An 18729-nucleotide genomic window follows, 5' to 3' on the forward strand; every position below is an offset into this window, starting at 1 on the left:
CCAGACATTCCCACTCACTCACGCTCCCACCCGAAACACCAGACTTCCATTTACCCGACCCTCGCCAGCAATCGGTTTTACCTGACTTCCTGTTTTTGCCAAGCTGGTGGGCGTCATATGGGATCGTGTTTTTGTTGCAGCTCTCTGATTACTGGTGTGAGTAATCATAGCCCTTATTCCATTTTTTTAAAAACGACATTTGAACACACACACGCACACACACACACACACACACACACACACACACACACACACACAATAGGAAGGATGTGATTTCAGAATAAAGATAGCTCCCTCTGATGATGGGTAGCAGGGGCCACACAGCCCTCCCACTCCTCAGCTACAAAGAGCCCCCTGAGAGAGTCCACACCCACTGTCCCCAAAGGCCCTGCACCAAGGAGAGGAGGGACCAGGAGAGCACCAGGATCATGGGTGCCATTCCCCTGCGGCAGAGCCCATACCCCAGAAGACTGGGAGCTTGGTTGTGTCCATATCCTGGAGCCAAGCACCCTTGCACCTGAGAAGGGATGGCCCTCAGGTGTGAGGGAGGTGGGTGGGTTGTTAACTCGACCTCTCCACACCCTGGTCCACGCACAGACCTGTGCACAAGCCCCTGTCCATCTCCCAGCCACTCACCTCACTTCTAGAGCCTCAGTCTCCTCATCTGTAAAATGGGGGTATGAGTCGGACACCTTCCCCAGAGGAGGACTCACATCTAACAAGCACAGGGAAATGAACTGCTGCAACATTCAGCCTCCCCTCAACCGTGAATGGCGCTGTCAATAGCCCCATTTGATGGCTGTGGAAGGCAAAACCCAAAGAGGTGAAGAGAAGTCAACAGGTCACACAGTGCATCAGATCTCTGACCTCTAGGCCAGGGGAGAAGGCCAGGGGAGGGCAGGCAAGGTCACTCAGTCACTCAACTCTCCTTCGTCCTCTGCTTGCTCCCCTGGCCTTGGGGGCCTCCAAGTCAAGCAGCACCCAGGGCAGGTGTGCGGCAGGAACCCCACACCACCACCTTCTCCCCCTCCACGAAGCTTCTGGGGCCCTGAGGGGCTGCCAGTACCACAAGGGCCAGCCAAGGAGGGCCAAGTCCAGGGCAGGTAGCTCCTGAGTCAGGCCCTGAGTGGTGACTGAGGAAATGGGAGGCAGGGAAGACCACAGGGAAGCCTGACAGTACCAAATCCAAGCCTCTCGGCCTCTGTCCTGGCTGTGCCCTCCACCCGGAGCCCTCTCCCCACAAATAGCACCTATCCCCACCCTCTCCGTGCTCACTGGGGTTCTCTACTCAAATCTCACCTTCTCAGGGTCCTCCCTGGACCCACTACAGAACACCAGGCTGCCCATCCTGCCCTGGACTGCCCACTCCTCCCTCATCGTGCTTTATTTCCCTGGAGCAGTGTCACCAACAGACGTGCTCCTTTTCTTCTTTATGGTCTGTCTCCCCTTCAGAGATAAACTCCAAGAACATTTTGTCCACATAATCACCACTACCTAGAACAGTGCCTGGTGTGCAAAAGGATCTCGATAGGTAGGTAGATAGATACGGATTAAATAAATATAATTTTTATGAGATACCATAAGAGTGCACAAATCTGAAGGGTACACCCCAATGTAGTTTTATACACAACCACCACCCAGTTCAAGCTACCTTTCCAGAATGCTCCCTTGTACCCCCTCCCAGCCGATCCACACCCCTTAGGTAACCATTATACTGAGCTCCATCACCATTCATTAGTTCTGCCAGTCCCTGAACTTTGCTTAAATGAATCGTATCAGTGTGTACTCTGTTTGGCTTCTCTTGCTCAACATAACGTCTACATGACTTACCTGTGTTGTTGAATGTAACAGTGGTTTGTTCTTTTTCCTGCTGTTCGATTGTACAATATTCTACCACTTAGTCATTCATGCTCTTGTTTGGGCATCTGGGCTGTTCCCAGTTTGGGGCTACAAACACTCTCGTATTAATTCGTGTCCTTTGAGGATGCATGCCTTCACCCCTTGGGTAGATGCCTGGGAGTGGAACTTCTGGGTCACAGGGAAAGCGTGCATGTTAATAACCCAATAAGAAACTGCCAATGATTTCCCAAGGCGATTGCACCCCCTGACATTCCCAACGGCAGTGTGAGCTCTGTGTTGCCACCTCCTCTCTAGTACTTGGTGATATCAGACTTTTTAATGTCAGGCTTTTGGGGAGTGACTGGTATGTCATTTCCCTGCTGAGTAATGATGTTGGGCTCAGTAAACGTTTGCTGAATGAACTGTGCAGGGAGCTGTAGAGGGAGGCCCTCCACCTGGCAGGGAGCGTCACAGTCCCTGGCTGCCACACTGGACTCAGAAGCTGCTCCCCATTTCACACACTGGTCACATCCACACCCTAGGGCACAGCCAGGGCCAGACTGAGACATTCAGAGACGACTTGGCTCAAGGCTCCCAAAAGGCTAGAAAATAGAGAGGAAATCATCTGGTTCCCTGATAGAGCTCAGCAGACAGGGCATCCATGGGCTGCCCCTTCCTAGTTTTCAGGTGGCGCCCGCAGGGCAGAGGCATCTTTCCCCACTTCCAGGAGGCACTGAGAGGCCTGGCCCAGCCAGGAAAAACCATCTCTCCTGGGCTCCTGCCCTCAGAAACTCACAGGCCATTGTGAGTTTGATCACCCAGGTTGGCCCAGGTGGGGCCTTGTGACCAGTCTTCGCCAGTGGGAGGTCAGCCTAGAGGCAATGGGCCACTTCCAGTCCTGGCCCATAAAAACCTCCATGGGGCTGGGCACAGTGGCTCACGCCTGTAATACTAGCACTCTGAGAGGCCGAGACGGGAGGATCACTTGAGCTCAGGAGTTGGAAACCAGCCTGAGAAAGAGTAAGACCCCGTCTCTACTAAAAATAGAAAAATTAGCAGGGCTGGTATTCCCAGCTACTCAGGAGGCTGAGGCAGGAGGATGGCTTGAGCCCAGGAGTTCGACGTTGCTGTGAGCTAGGCTGACGCCACGGTACTCTAGCTGGGGTGACAGAGTGAGACTGTCTCAATAAAAAACAAAAGAAAAAAAACCTTCCCTGGGCTCTGAGCTTTCCCCTTCCACAGTGACCTTAAAAGTCACGGGCTGAGGGTGGTGGGGCCACAGAGCCTAGGGCTTGAAGTCCTTGGAGAAGGGCCACCCACTGATCAGATAAATCCCATTATCAACCTTACGTGAGCAAGATACAAGCTCCCATTGCATTTGAGCCTGTGTGTTTTGGGTTTGTTACATCAACAAGCTTTGCCCTCAAACAGGTATAACTAGTGATATAGCAGTTGGCCCTCCCTATCCACCGGTTCCACATCCACGGATTTAATCAACCTTGGATTGAAAATACAGTGTTCATAGGATGCAGAACCCACGGATACAAAAGGCTGACCTTTCGTATCCACAGATTCCACAGGGCCAGCTTGAGACTTGAGCATCCTCAGATTTGGTATCTATGGGGGGTCCTGGAACCAATTCTTCATGGATATCGAGGGACAACTATATAGTTCTTACAACTAACATAGGTAATAACTAGCCCCATTTACAGATGGGAAAACTGAGGCACAGAGAAGCCGTGGAACTTGTCCGAGGTTAGTAAGTGGAAGAGCCAGGATTTGAACTCCAGGCCTGACTTAAGCGCTCTGCCTTAAGACTGAACCAATGGGCCACACACAGAGGCGCAGGCCAGCTGCTCCAGGCATCTCCTCTGCCCCCGCCCCTGCCAGGCCTCCTGGGGTCTTTAGCCTGCATGAAGTGAGGGCTGCAGCTACACCCTGGCACCCTTACCTCACCCAGTCATCACTGTGAGCCCTCCCAGTTCGGCACCTCACCTTTTGGGTGGACCCCAGCACCAGGCTCCAGAAGTCTCTTCTTCTCCACCCCTACTCCTCGCACCTACTTGGCATGACCTCCGTTCTAGTGGCCCCAGGTGACCACCTTCCCTGGGTCTGCCCTCAACCGGATCCTGGGCCAGTGGGGACCACTTCCCATTCATGGTCTCTATGTCAACTAGAGCTCTTTCAGTGGCAAGACAAGTGACAAAAACCCAACTGGCTTAAAGGAAGGGAAATGTTTATTGGTTCATGTGACTAAGAAGTCCAAAGTGCACAGGCCTCAGGCCTGCCTGGTCCCAGGTGTCCAGATGGCATCAGAAATCTCTCTCTCCCGGCCTCCTGGCCCTGCTCCCTGTGCCGGCTTCCTTCTCAGGCAGGATCGCCCCCTGGGGTGGTAGGTGGCTTCCAGCAGCTCCTGGCAATCTTGTCAAAACCCTTTCCCAATAGTCCCACCTACGGTACCAGGGCTGGGGCGCCTTGGGTCACAATGCCACCCCTGCACCAATCACTGTGGCTGCAGCATGGGTGGCACAGTGACTGGCCAGGCTGGTGTGCTGCTCCCCTCAACCCCAGGGAGTAGGGTCAGCAGCACACACCACAGGTTCCAAACAGAGGAGAGAAGATTCCAGAAAGGAAACAGAAGCACTGCTACCACAGGGGGCATCACAGAGGTAGACCAGGCCCACAGATGCCCCTCCAGCTCCCTGGTGTCCAGGTCCCCAGCTGTCCATGCCACCACGCCACTCCGTACCTCAAGGCCAGGCTCAGCTGCTGTTTTAACCCGCCTGCTTCCCCCTGCCCCCCTCGCTCGGTCGGCCGCTTCACAAGGAAGTCAGACGCCACCAGATAAAATCCGTGAAGACCTCAATCCTTCCTCCAAAATCCACTTGCCACCCTCTCCCTTGGCAGGTTGGGGTCTGCCTTAGGTGTCCCCACCTCGCCCCATCAATTCTCCACCTCCTGTCCCTGCAGCCCCTCCCTCTCTGAAGGCTTGTGTTTCTGCCACCGAAAAAACAGCCTAGCACCTTTACCCCTCACCCCAGGCCGTCTCTAGTCCGCAGCTGCAGGCGTCGCTCTCATGTGCCTCGGTGCCTCACCTCCGGCCCTCATACCCTCAGCAACCAAGGCCCGGAAGCATCACTGGCGAGGGCTCCCCAAAGCCGAAGGACACAGCACAGGTGCCACCACCTTGTCCTCAGCCTTTGACAGCTGACCTCTCCTTCCTTCCAGACACCCTGTGCCCTGGGTCTGGCTACTCATCTCCCTTGGTGGCCCGCTGCAGGCCCCCTGCCCCAGGCGACGTCTCTGGCTCTCAAGGTTCTCAAGGTTCGTGCCAGTCGCCACGCTCCCGCCCCCACACGTCCACCAGCACCTCCGCTTGGCAGCCTCACCAATACCCCAGGGTCCTCAAAAGCCAGTTGTGATCTTCATGCAAAATCCTCTTCTCCCTCCAGCTGGAAAATGGCCCTGCCAAAGTTGCTACAAAAAGAAACCTGGGAGGCGTCCAGGAGAATCCCTCCAGCCCCCCATCCAGCCAGCCACCCCAACAGTGCTCAAGTCTGAGGCCAAACAGGCCTGGAGTCTGCCCCCCTCTCCGTGCCCGTCTCCCCTGCTCCAGCCACCATCACCCTCACCCGGACCGCTGAGCTGGTTCCCAGCTACTGCCAGAGCCCATGGATGTCTCTGCAAGGACGCCAGCGGTCTTGTTAAAACAGAGGTACCCATGGCCTCCCGGCTCTAGACCCTTAGAACAGAATGCTCCTGGCCCAGGGGCCCTGTATGGCCCACCCTGTCCCCTCCCCAGGCTGCTGCTTCCTGAAGGCATACATCTGTCTTGGGGGCACCATGGCTCCTGGATCTACTCTGAAATGCGTGTGGTTGGACTGTGTCACTGCCCTGCTCAAAAGCCACCTTTGAGGCCCTCCCTGATCTTCCCTATCTCTGCTCCCGCAGCTCCTTCCCACATGCTCTTCACTGCGTGAAACGGTTTCCAAGGCCCATTCCCGTTCCTTGTCCTGCCTAATCCTTCACAGAAGCCCTGAGAGGGCAGAATCGTCTCCATCAGAGATGAGAAGAGGCTGCTCAGATAACAGGAGCCTGCCCAGGGACACACAGGACAGTGAGGCAGGTAACCCAGCACACCCAGCACCTGCCAGCTCAGGCCCTGCCCTCTCCCACCTTCCCTCCCTCGGCACCGCTGGTGCTGTCCTGGCAGAGCTGTGGCCTCCAGCCTCCTGGGAAGACACTTCCCTCCACTCAGCCGCTGCCTGGCTGGCCACGGTCTCTGACCCCAGCTTTGTGGGGAAGGCAGGTGGGTGGATGGGGGGGCAGTCACAAAACCCTGAACAGAAACTAGGACAAACACTGAGATACTCTTTTGTTACAGTTTTATTAATAAATTTAAGAACAATTCTATCTTCTCTTCTCTCCCCAGAACAACTAAAACCAACTAAAAGGGGGTATGGCCTGGGGGACAGAGGGTGCTAGGAGTCATAATCCTCTTCGTCCTCTCCGTCAGGTGCCGAGGGGCCTGGGGGTGCCGGAGGCAAAGGCAGAGTGGAGGCGAAGGGCAGGAAGGGTGTTGGAGGGCTGCAGGACAGAAAGCCGGAGAGATACTCAGGCCTCAGCCCTGCCCAACTGCCACAGAGACCCTGGACCAACAGGGAGCCAAGCCCCAGAGAAACGCAGGAACCAGAGCAGGTCACGCAGCCCCTGCCCAGGCCCCGCCCACTGCCCCTGCCCAGGCTGGGGACAGGATCTAGTAAGAGAACAGTCCCCTGCCTTTAAACCCCCCTCAGTTATTCCCCTCCCATCCCCCAAATCTGCCACAAACAAAACCAAGTGGCCGGGGAGGACAAGCGGGACAAACCAGCCTTGGGGAGTCTGCTAGTACCCTCCTAGTGCCACTGGGCTGCTTACCTCTGAAAGTGGGCAGGGGGGTGGCTAGCCTGGGGTGGGGGCTGTGGTGTCTCCTCTTCTCCGTCAGTATCTGTATCCTCCGAATCATCCTGGGAGCACGAGCACAGCAGGGGTCAGAGTTGACAAGAAAAAGTATGAGCCCATCACTAGGGAGCCTGGTCCCGTGGGAGTAGCTGGGATGGGAGTAGACCCCCATAGCCCCAATGAACAAAGAAACCAAGGTGCAAAGTGGTCACAGACAAGGATGGGACCAGATCTCCAGCCAGCTCAGCCTGATGCAAGGCTGCCCTTTCTGCCACCACGGGTCAGGACAAAGGCCCTCACTCACTTACCTCCTGCTCCGAGTCTGTCCCTGAAAGCTTCTTGTCCTTCCCTTTGCTTCCCATTCCACCATTCTTCCGGTTGCTGCTGCCTGGTTTCCGGCCCCTTGGGGAAGGTACAGTTCATCTGCCCAGAGGTATCCATGCTTCTTGGCCATCTCCCAGCCACCCCTAACCCCCATGGGTCTTGGCTTTCCGCACTGTACACCTGGCTCTGACCCCCTACCTGCGGGCACCCTTGTCCCCATCCATGTGGTTGTCTTCTCCATCCCCCTGCATGTCAGGCACAGATGCCACCAGGTCCTTTAAGAAGTCAAACTGCTGCTCCAGCTCAATGCACTGCTTCCTGGAAGAAGTGGGAGGGGATGGCACTCAAGAGGTGCCCAGACACCTAGGCCCTTAGCAGGGGGCAGCAGGGGGCCCTGTCAGGAGAATGGAGCCTGGAAAAACCCCGCCCCATCTCTACCACACCGGGCTTCCCTCCACCCAGAACGCCCAAGCCCGCCTCCACCAGTCCAAACCCAACAGTCTTTGAGGCCTTCCTGGTCCCCCAGAAGCCTCCCAGCTCCCTCACTACCAGAGCACTCCTCTAAGTGTGTGAACTCCTCGGGCAGGGCACCACCGGACCCTTTCAGCTCCGCAGCCACTCACAGGTGGGATGTAGTCATGGTCTTGGCGTTTCGGGACTGGGTCACCTGGCAGGCCTTCTTCAACAGCGACTCCAGGAAAAGCTCGAGCGCCCGGGCTGAGGGGCGTCAAGGAGAACGTGGAGGCGAAGGGGAGGGAGGGCGACCCGAGCTGCCTCCCTCCCCTAGGCCCCTCAACCTGGCCAGCCCCCTGGCAGGATACAGATGATGACAGGCACGGCCGCCGCCACCTTTCCAATCTCTTCGTCCGTCTGCATGATCTTCTTGATCCGCGCCTGGGTGGGGGCGGGCAGAGAGTTCGGACCCCGTTGCCTTCGTCCCAGAAAGGGATGCGGGGGGGAGCAAGAGGGGTATCCCGGGGAAAGGGGGCGGAGGACGCGGGGAGGGCACAGAAGGGGGCGGGGCGTCCAGGCCCCCGAACACCGAGATGCGTCCGCCCCCCCAGCCGGGCCTGGGCCTCAGCCTCCTGGGAGCCGGGCCCGCTCCTGCCCGTCTCGGCCACGTGCTCACCGGCGGGAACCGCGCGTTGTACTTTTTCTTCTTGCTCGGCATCCTGGGGCCTCTCTCGCCGCGCCAGGCCCAGCGCCGGCCGCCCGCACCCTCCCGGCCCCCGGGCCTGCTTGCTGCCCGCCCGCCGCAGTTCCCCCGGGTCCTGGTGCCGCCCGCTCCGCCCCCGCCCCTCCCCACGGGTCCTAGCGCCACCGGGTAAGACGCCACTAGCAGGGGCCAAGCGCCCTCCCCTTGGAGCCTCCCCGCGGTGCGCGTCTGTCCTCAACAACCCCGCCTCTACCGCCCGCCCCCAAGACCAGAAGAGCGAACGTTAGCCCCGCCCCTCCCTGCGTTCCCCGATGGTCCCGCCCCCGGGGTCAGCCCCGCCCCGGACGGTCCCGCCCCTTCCCCTGTCGGCCCCGCCCCGCGGCGCGGCCGATCCACCCTGGTGGCTCCGCCCCGTGGCCGCGCTTGTCTATAAAGTTGTTGTTGCGGCGGGGCGCTAAGATGGCGGCGGCGGCTGCAGCCGTGGCGGGGGCGGAGCGCGGCGGCGGCAGCGGCGGCAGCGGCGGCGCGGATCCCCGGCAGGAGCGGAGCCGGGCCCGGAGCTGGACCGGCGTCGAACGCAGCGAAGGCCGGAGGTGACTGCGGGCGGCAGGAGGGGCAGGGCCTGGGCGGGGGCACAACTTGGGCCGTGGGCGCTAATGGCGGCAGGCGCGGCAGAGCCGGAGCCTGGCCTTCCTGCAGACTTTCACAAGCCCGGGTTCGAGTCCGGGCACCGCCCCATTGTCCTCGGGCCGGCCAGTGCCCTTTCTGGGCCTCAGTGTCCTCATCCGTAAGTGGGCTTCATAACGCCCGCCTAGGAGGCCCGGCCCTTCAGGCCTGCAAGAACGTGCGCTTATTTTCCTCTTAAATCCCAGCGCTCCGGATACCTGGCCAGAAGGTGTAGTAGGGCTGGTGGTTTCCACACCTGAATTCACATTTTGGTCCTGCCAGTCACTATAGGTGTGACCTTGGGCCATTCTCTTTTCTCTGAGCTCGTTTGCATAGATGAAAGTCAGGGAGAGTAGTAGTAACAATAGCAACAGCGCTTAAGTAGTGCTAGCTGCTCCTCAGGCATCTAATTTTCACAAATCTACTAGACAGGAACAGTTGTTATCCCATTGTAAAGATTAGGCAACTGAGGCACAGCGACATTAAGTCTTGCCCAAGGCCACACAGTTTAGTCCAGTGCCTGGCACCCACTAGGCCCCAGCAAGCCATATTGTCTCAGACCTGCCCTGACTCAGTTCCCTCACAGCAGGATGGAGCCAGGTGAGGAGCTGGAGGAGGAGGATTCTCCAGGTGGCCGCGAGGATGGCTTCACCGCTGAGCACCTGGCCGCGGAGGCCATGGCAGCTGACATGGACCCCTGGCTGGTGTTTGATGCCCGCACCACGCCTGCCACCGAGCTGGATGCCTGGTTGGCCAAGTACCCGCCATCCCAAGTTACGCGCTATGGGGACCCCGGTTCACCCAACTCTGAGCCTGTGGGCTGGATCGCAGCATATGGGCAGGGCTACACCCCCAACTCAGGTGACGTGCAGGGCCTGCAGGCAGCCTGGGAAGCTCTGCAGACCAGCGGGCGGCCCATCACACCGGCTACCCTGCGCCAGCTGGCCATCACCCACCATGTGCTCTCAGGCAAGTGGCTGATGCACCTGGCACCTGGCTTCAAGCTGGACCACGCCTGGGCTGGCATTGCCCGGGCTGTGGTAGAGGGCCGGCTTCAGGTGGCCAAGGTGAGTCCACGGGCCAAGGAGGGTGGGCGCCAGGTCATCTGTGTTTACACGGACGACTTCACGGACCGCTTGGGTGTACTGGAGGCAGATTCGGCCATACGTGCAGCAGGCATTAAGTGCTTGCTCACCTACAAGCCTGATGTCTACACCTACCTGGGCATCTACCGAGCCAACCGCTGGCACCTCTGCCCCACTCTCTATGAGAGCCGTTTCCAGCTTGGGGGCAGTGCCCGGGGCTCCCGGGTTCTGGACCGTGCCAACAATGTGGAACTGACCTAGTGGGGTCAAGTGGGAGAGACTACCCTCTGCCCCTCTGCTGGGGATGGATCCTCCTGTCTTCCTTCTCCTTGTCCCAAGAAGCTAAGCCCCTCAGCTCTGGGGACTAGGTCACTTGGGAACTGCCTGCATCTTCGATCCCCTTGAACTTCTGCCCTCTGTTCAGGGCTGACTCAACCCCCCACAGGGTGGGGGCTCTGGCTCCCTGAGGGCCAAGCCCTCAGCTTTCCTCTTCAATGCTGCTCCCCTCCATTGCCCAGGACCACAGTTTGGGTACAGACACCTAAGAGGAGAGCCTTCCTTGGCCACCTTCATCCCCGGCTACACCTCCCCTTCCTCCTGCATTCTCCTTTTTTTTCCTTCCTCCCTCACAAGGGAGAAAACTTAGTGCTTCCAGTCCCTCTCTTTGGAGCCTTCATAGTCCAGGGGACAGGGGCCCTGCAGGCCTGAGCGTGCCATTTTGGGGGGGTGGGGTGGTTGTGCCCACTCATCCCCTGTCAGAGAGGGGATGCCAGGGCCGTGGACATGGGGCCTGCCCCTCCCTGCCAACTCACACAGCCTGCACCACCTTCCTCCCTTCCTTGGCTACCTTGACATGTGCCTGCTCCTGGTATTTCAATAAAACCCAGCTTGGGTCTGTGTCTTGAGTGTTTTTTAAAATACTGCCTTGGTGATTACCTGCTTTGGTTGCTGGGGGGAGGCAGGGCCAGGAGAAACTGCCCCCTTGACCTGGCCAGACCACCCTCTCTGCCCCCAATAATGAGAAGTGCCTCACTGCTGAGGCTGGATTCCTCTGAGAACCTCCGTGGAGTCAGCCCCACTTCCCTCCATCCCAAGAATCAGAATCAGTTTCTAGTGACTTCCCATAAATCTAGTGATTGGCCCTTCTAGAAAGGTCCAAGGGGCCACTACTAGCCCACAGGGTGCATTTGTGCACATTAGAGAAAGGTGCTTTCCTGGTCCTGGCAGTCCTAGGTCGGAGCACGTGGTTTGATGAGCAGAAGATGGGCTGGATTTCAGCACCCTAGGCTGAACATCCTTGTGCGGTGAACAACCTGCACAACCATAAATGGTGTCTCTGGAAGCCCCAGTGTTTATACTCACCTCTCCTACCACTCGGACCATTGTAGGGGTCACTGGACAGTTTGCAAAGCACTTCCACGTACATCACTTAATTATCACAACCTCCAGGACGTGTAGGCCCCATTCTGTGGTCAAGGGAATTGAGGCGAAGAGGGGAAAGGAGTTTTCTCAGAGTCAGTCAGTGAGACTGGCAGAGCTAGTACTTGCTTCCCAGTCCCTTCCTCCTTAGTGTAAGTGTGCTCCCTGACCTCGCTGAGAAAACCACCCACAGTTAGTTCTTTACAACTCACAAAGCACATTCACTCATGTGATCTCGTGGGACTGCCCTGCTGAGACTTGCTGTAGCTTGTGGGAGCCTGGCTCTTGCACCCCCACCTTAACCCCATGCCCAGCCCTGGCCTTGGTTGGGGGCCAGGGTGTCTGGCAGAGTCCCTTGGGACACTGCTCTCGTGCCGTGCCGGAGCTGACTCAGCCTCCAGCAGCCTCATCAAATCGGAATTTGGAGCAGAGGAGCGGAGATGCCACTGGGCTGACTGGGTGGAAGTGGCTGAGTCATGAGATGCTGGCTCAACACCCTCTCCAGCTTCCTCCCCACCCTAAGTTTCCCCACCCTGAGTACCCCTCTGCCCAGCCATAGGAAGTCCCCAGACCTGGGTGATGTCCAAGTTGGAGCCTGGTACCCTGCCTCCCTGAGACCATCAGTGCCTTGCCCTTGACCAGAGTGGGCCAAGGCACCTCATGGGTCTCTCAGAGATGCCCAAATGGTGTCAGCAGCACCTGGTTCTCCTTCAGTAACTAAGCATGTCGCAGGTTGTCCCCTCCTCTCCATCCCTGGGGCCCTGCCTTAGCCCATTCCTCACCCTCCCAGGCTACCTCGACAGCCACCAACTTGCCTCCTCCACCCCTCCCCCATGGTCCCTCTCTTCCCCCACAGCCAGGTCAGCAGGTCCCACTTGCAGAGCTCCTGCTCTAAGCCCTTCTGTGGCTCCCACAGTCTGCAGGATAGAGCCCACTCTCCTGGGCTGGCCTTGACCTGGCCCCCATTGACTGCGCCAGTTTCCCTCAGGCACCTGTTTTCTGCCTATGCTCCCCCCACTGAAGCCATCTGGCACTTCCTTCACCCCCTGGCTTGCAGCCCTCAGCCTCAGGCTGTTCCTTCTGCTCGAACACCTGCCTTGCAGCATTGATCACAGGACAGTGTGGTTACTTATGTAATGGCTTGATTGATGTCTATCTCTCGCTGGTCCCTAAGCCACATGCCCAGACTCAGCACTCCATGAAGGCAGGAAGAATGTCCGAATCTCAGCCCTGTCCCCAGAGCCTAGCACAGTGCTTGGACTGAGCAATCTCGCCGTTGATTATTAAGCGAATGAATGAAATAATTGACAACTCAGATCCATTCCTCTGCCTTATCTCCACTGCCTGCTTTGCCTGTCTTGTTCCAAAATCATGAGCTGCTGTGATTTTCTTACCCACATGCTGGCTTCTCTCACTTCTGTGCCTTCGCTTGTGCTGTAGCCTCTGCTTGGCATGCCTGACCCTCACCCGCTTTCCTGGCTGACGCCACGTTGCAGACCCACTAGCTCAGGAGTCATTCTCCAGGATCCTCCCCCATCCATCTTCACCCCAACTGTCAGGCACATCCCCAGGCTCCCACAACACCCGCCCACCTATGGCTCTCATCTGTGGGTCTGGGGCCCCTCAAGGACAGTGGCTGTGCTTTGACACTCCTCCAGGGTGTCTTCAGCATCCAGCAGAGGGCCCAGCCTAGTGCAGGTGCCAAATAAACATTCTTGAATAAATGAGTGATTGAATGAAAGCCCACTCTCTCTCTGGGTCTCAGTTTGCTCATTCTGTTCATAACAAGAGCCAGGCATTGCGCTAAGCGTTTACCTACATCTCGTCTGAGCTTTACCTGGCTCATTATTGCTGCCATTTTGCAGAAGAGGAAACTGAGGCCCCAAAAAGTTCAATAATTGTCTCCGGGTTACAAAGCTCGTAAGTGGCAGAGCCAAGATGCAAAGCCAAGTCATCCAACTCCAAGCACCCAATGCACTGCCGAGTCTGCACTGTGTGAAAGGGCTGCCGGTGCGGGGGCTGCAAAGATAGATGAGACCCAGCAAGGGCTTCAGATCTGATTTGTAAAGCACACAGGTTGGCTCCTCAGAACCACATGGAAGAGAGGCTGGGCCAAAACTGGGATTCCCTTTTTCACTGATGAAGAAAATGAGGCCCAGCGCGTGCAATGACTAAGCTACCTGGGCAGGAAGGGGTCTCCCAGGTCTACAGTGGGGACTGCTCCCCTGCTAGGTCAACAGTCCCCCAAAACCCACTGTGTCAGGCTGCCAGGCGGTTCTGCCCCATTTGGCCAGCCCCTCCTACAGGGGAGCCGGGAAGTGCCTTAGGCCCATGGTGGGCTGAGCAAACTCCGACAAACCCCTGTGCTCTGCTCCTTTTATAAAACCAGGGGGAGGATGACTGAGAGCAGGAAAGGAAGACAGCCCCCCGCCCCCTCTCACATACACCACAAACCCCTAGACCCCTGGGAGGAGGCTCCAGAGGGGCTGTCCAGGGAGGGGGAAAATCTCTGCCTGACCCCTGACTCCAGCTGGGACTGGGGCAGAATCAGGGAGAACAGGAAACAGCTGAGTAGGGAGAACGCTTCAGCCAGAGCTTTGGCAGGATTTGGGGGATTTTCCCGGTGGGGCAGCTGCGCCCTGCTCCCGCCTGCTGGGAGGGGCCCTGGCAGGGATGAGGGTTGGGTCAGTAGCTGATTCATCCGAAGAGGGAAACTCCCCACTTCTGTGATGCGCATGCCCCCAGGCACCCGAGGGCAAACCTAAGGCACCCCACTGAGAAGCCCACCAACCCCATCTTTCTTTGGTTGGGTGGGGGGAGAAGAAAACCCAGGCTACAGGGAGGCATTAAGTCAGACAGGGTGGCAGAGCTTAGAGGGCAACGTCTGGGGGAATAAAACCAGAAACTGGAATCAGAGTGAAAGCTGGACAAAGGCCACCTCAGGCGTCCTTTCTCGCCCATTTTATAGATGAGGAAACTGAGGCTCAAATAATAAGAGCAAACGTACATAGACCTACTCTGCACCAAGCATACTCTAAGCAGTTTATATGCATTAACTCATTTTGGTTCTCACAGCTCTCCTTTTACTGATAAAGAAATTGAGGCAGAAAGAGGTTAAGTAACTTGACCAAGGTTAAGGCTGGAAATGCTCCGGCAGCCTCCACAACTCCCAAGAGTGCTGTACGCACCCGTGTGGCAGGGAGCCTGTCCCTGGTCCCTGAGCAGCTCTGGCCCCTGGGGACAGGGGCCCCCCTGGGGTGAAGTCTGTATTGGTTTCTGGGGATCTTCCACTCTCTGCCCTTTGGAGACCCTAGAGGACAGACAGGTCACCAACTCTTACTTCTACTAAAGTTGGCTCCTGCAGAAAAATCAGCCAAACCCTCCCAGGCCAGGAGAGGGCAGCGAAGCATTCCTGCCAAAATCTCTCTAAAGGGCTTTGACTCTTTTCCAAACCCCAATCCTTTCCTCCCGAGTCAGAGCCTCCCTTTCCTGTCTGCCACCCGCCCCTCACAACATATGACACACGCGCATACACGCACGCACACGCAGGCGCGTGCGTGTACACTGGGAGTCCAGCCCCCAGGCTCCTGCCCCTCAGGGAGCCCGGGCTGGCCCTGCTCCCCCTGTGCCCTGGGCCGGGCACTGCTGGGTCAGATGGGGGCTGGGTGGCAGCTCTGTGAGGTGTGGCCAGGGACCCCACGCAGGCCAGCTCTGCCCCATTTGGCTCCCACTCACAGGCTGCGTGACTCACCCCCTCGCCCCCCATGACTCAGTTTACACGGGTGCCCAGAGGTCCTCCCAGCATGGGTGGGGTGGTTTATTGGCCCAGCCCAGGCCTGCCAGCCTTTCATCCCAGGATGAGGGATTTCATCCCACTCCTGGCCCAGAGCAGGAGCTGGCACCCTCGAGGGCAGCAGGCCCGACTCCCGGGAGCCTGGGGGATGGGAGGGAGGGGAAGTCCCAGGTCTGAGGGTTAGAGGAGCCCAAGACCTGGGTGACAGGCGCCAGCCGTCCTGGGCCTGGGTCTGCAGAGAGCAGGAGACACTCCAAGAAACTTAAGGGCCAGGCTGAGCAGGCCGAGCCATCTTGGGCACTGACAGCAGAGTCCCTGACACCTCCCTTCAGAGGGAATTGTCCATATAGCACAAAACATAACAGCAAGAAAATACTGACATGTATTGATCCCTTACTGTACTGGTGCCATGCTCAGCACTATCCACACGGGGTCTCATTTACTCCCCCCAACAACCCTGAAAAGCAGGTACATATATTATCATATCCTTTTTATAAATGAGGAAACGGAGGCCCTGAAAAGTTAAGCAAATTGCCCAGGTTACCCAGCCAGCAGTAGCTGAGCTGGGATTCAAACCCAGGCCATCTGACACAGAACTCATGCTGCGAACCCAAGCGCTTCCTGAGCGGTGCTGACCAGAGCAGGGATGAGGAGCCCAATGACCACCTCGCACCTCCAGGGAGCTCCGTGGAAACCTCTGGTTTGGGGGACCACACTATGTAAACCACTGATCCGCAAGAAGAGGAAACTGCGGCTCCCAGAGGGAAAGGGACTGACCAGGGCTGGAGAGGTGACTGGTGTGGGGAAGGGAGCCCCACTTTTTATGAACATCTCCCCCAATCTCAAATTCCCCTCTGCCAGGAAGCCTTCTCCCACTCACCCCTGTCCCATGTGGAAAGAGCGCTTCCTTCCTGGGGTAATGAAACTGACGCTCTCTGGCTCCTGCCCCCAGCACTGTCTTGCTAGCACCAGGACTGTTCTCCTGAGTGTCTCACCACTTCTCTGGATCGTAAGTGCCTTGTGGCCAGGACTAAGTCTTTAAACTTCTCCACCACCCCCACATCTGGCTCCATTCAACTTTTAATTCAATTTACTCAGGAGAATGAACAAAGAAAGTGTGACCTGGTGTGGTGGCTCATATCTGTAAATCCAAGCACTTCAGGAGGCCAAGGCAGGAGGATCATTTGAGCCTAGGAGTTTGAGACCAGCCTGGGCAACACAGCAAGACCCCATCTCCACAAAAACTAAAAAAATTTAGCCGGGTGTGGTGGTGCACACCTGTAGTCCCAGCTACTAGGGAGGCTGAGGTGGGAAGAGCACTTGAGCACCACAGGTTGAGGTTGCTGTGATCCATGATCGTGCCACTGCACTCCAGCCCAGGCAACAGAATGAGACCCTGTCTCAAAAAAAAGAAAGAAAGGAGAGAAAGAGAGAAAGGAAAGAAAGGGAAGGAAGGAAGGAAGGAAAGAAGGAAAGAAGGAAGGAGGGAGGGAGGGAGGGAGAGAGGGAGAAAGGGAGGGAAGGGAAGGGGAGGAGAGGGGAAAGAAAAAGAAAAAGAAGGGCCAGGCACAGTGGCTCACTCCTGTAATCCTAGCACTCTGGGAGGCCGAAGCAGAAGGATTGCTTGAGCCCAGGAGTCTGAGGTTGCTGCGAGCTAGGCTGACACTACGGCACTGTAGCCCGAGCAACAGAGTGAGACCCTGTCTTAAAAAAAAAAAAAGAAAAGAAAAGAAAGTGTGGTACATCCATGCAATGGGATATTAGCCATAAAAAGGAGTCAACTGCTGCCACACATGGCAACATGATGAACCTCACAGACAATGATAGGAGACAGAAGCCAAACACAAAGGAGCACATGCTGTATGATTCATTGATGTGAAATTCTACAAGAGACAGAACTAATTGATGACAATAGAAATGAGTTAAGTGATTTCCTGGGATGGGGGAATTGACTGCAAAGCTACAGGAGAGAACTTCCTTGCTGTGTGGCTTTTGGCAAGTTGCTAAAAGTTTCTCTGTGCCTCCGTTTCCTAATCTGTAAAATGGGTATATTATTATAATATTATCTATCTCACAGGGTTGTTGGGAGGCTTAAATAGATTACTTGGAACAGTGCCTGTTAATCAGAATTCAATGAGTAGAAACCACTTGTGTTATCCTCTTAGCCTCTCAAGTCTCTCAATCAACATGTAACACAAAAGTACATTGGATACGTCAAGCATCTTCACCCCACCCCTTCCCAGGCCTCAGGCCCACCTGTGCAATTCTAAAGGTGCCACAGCTTAGAAGGGTCCAAGTCTGGGGGTAAAATGGGTAGACTTTTTTTTTTTTTTTTTTTTGAAACAGAGTCTCACTTTGTTGCCCGGGCTAGAGTGAGTGCCGTGGCATCAGCCTAGCTCACAGCAACCTCAAACTCCTGGGCTCAAGCAATCCTCCTGCCTCAGCCTCCCGAGTAGCTGGGACCACAGGAATGCGCCACCATGCCCGGCTAATTTTTTCTCTATATATATATTTTTAGTTGTCCAGATCATTTCTTTCTATTTTTTAGTAGAGACGGGGGGTCTCACTCTTGCTCAGGCTGGTCTCGAACTCCTGACCTTGAGCGATCCACCCGCCTCGGCCTCCCAGAGTGCTAGGATTACAGGCGTGAGCTACCGCGCCCGGCCGAAATGGTTAGACTTTTAAAATTCCTCTGTGAACATTTTCATGATTAAAACAATTCCTCAAGCTGCTGAGTGGGAAACAGAGAGGAGGGAACTGAGCTGGGGGCCGCAAAGGGCATTCAGGAGAGAAAGGATGGGGCCAGGACCAAGGAAAAGAAATGTTTTTTGAAGTGAATTCAAATGTCATCTCTAGGTCTGGTGAGGTGGCTCACGCCTGTCATCCTAGCATTGTAGGAGGCCAAGGCTGGAGGATCATTTGAGGTCAGGAGTTTGAGACCAGCCTGAGCAACACAGCCAAGACCCCATCTCTACAAAAAATAGAAAAATTACCCAGGCTGGTGATGCCCGCCTGTAGTCCCAGCTATTTGGGAGGCTGAGACAGGAGGATCACTTGAGCCAAGGAGTTTGAGGTTGCAGTGAGCTATGATCATGTCACTGCACTCATGCCCGGGCAACAAAGTGAGACCCTGTCTCAAAAACAAACAAGCAAACAAACAAAAAAACAAACGTCATCTCCAGAAGCGGAGCAACTGGAACTCTTACCCACTGAATAATGTTGGTGGGATGTAAAGTGGTACAACCTCTTTGGAGAACTGTTGAAGAGAATCAATTGAAGCCAAACATGCACCCACCCTATGACCAACAATTCCCCCCAGAGAAACAGCCAAGAGAAAGGAGGGCAACTGGCCACTAAAGGACATATCAAGAATGCTCACAGCAGCTTTAGTCATGCTAGTCCCAAACTGGAAGGGCCCCCAAGTCATTGGCAGGAGAATGGAGAGACCAGTTGTGGAATATCTGTGCAATAGAGTGCTACACAGCAATAGCAAAGACCACGCTACT

General features: G+C 56.3%; 2 protein-coding genes across 3 annotated transcripts; one reads left to right on the forward strand and one right to left on the reverse strand.

Annotated features, from left to right (window-relative positions):
- Window positions 1-6198: 6198 nt before the first annotated feature.
- On the reverse strand, window positions 6199-8551 carry DRAP1 (DR1-associated protein 1 (negative cofactor 2 alpha)). The gene is made up of 7 exons (XM_012665433.1): window positions 8234-8551; window positions 7926-7998; window positions 7728-7821; window positions 7303-7422; window positions 7089-7182; window positions 6757-6845; window positions 6199-6426 (listed from the first exon to the last, which is right to left on the reverse strand). The coding sequence occupies exons 1-7, from the start codon at window positions 8273-8275 to the stop codon at window positions 6321-6323; spliced, it is 618 nt and encodes a 205-aa protein (XP_012520887.1). The 5' UTR covers window positions 8276-8551; the 3' UTR covers window positions 6199-6320.
- Window positions 8552-8666: 115 nt separating this feature from the next.
- On the forward strand, window positions 8667-10931 carry LOC105827344 (chromosome unknown open reading frame, human C11orf68). Of its 2 annotated transcripts, none has more exons than XM_012665434.1 (2): window positions 8667-8853; window positions 9513-10931. In XM_012665434.1, the coding sequence occupies exons 1-2, from the start codon at window positions 8720-8722 to the stop codon at window positions 10270-10272; spliced, it is 894 nt and encodes a 297-aa protein (XP_012520888.1). In that variant the 5' UTR covers window positions 8667-8719; the 3' UTR covers window positions 10273-10931. The 2 variants fall into 2 exon arrangements, with proteins under 2 accessions (XP_012520888.1, XP_012520889.1); XM_012665435.1 differs by having other exon boundaries at window positions 8700-8853; window positions 9516-10931.
- Window positions 10932-18729: the final 7798 nt, after the last annotated feature.

This window comes from Propithecus coquereli, unplaced genomic scaffold, assembly GCF_000956105.1.
Source record: "Propithecus coquereli isolate 6110/MARCELLA unplaced genomic scaffold, Pcoq_1.0 Scaffold120, whole genome shotgun sequence".
In the NCBI taxonomy this organism is placed as follows: domain Eukaryota; kingdom Metazoa; phylum Chordata; class Mammalia; order Primates; family Indriidae; genus Propithecus; species Propithecus coquereli.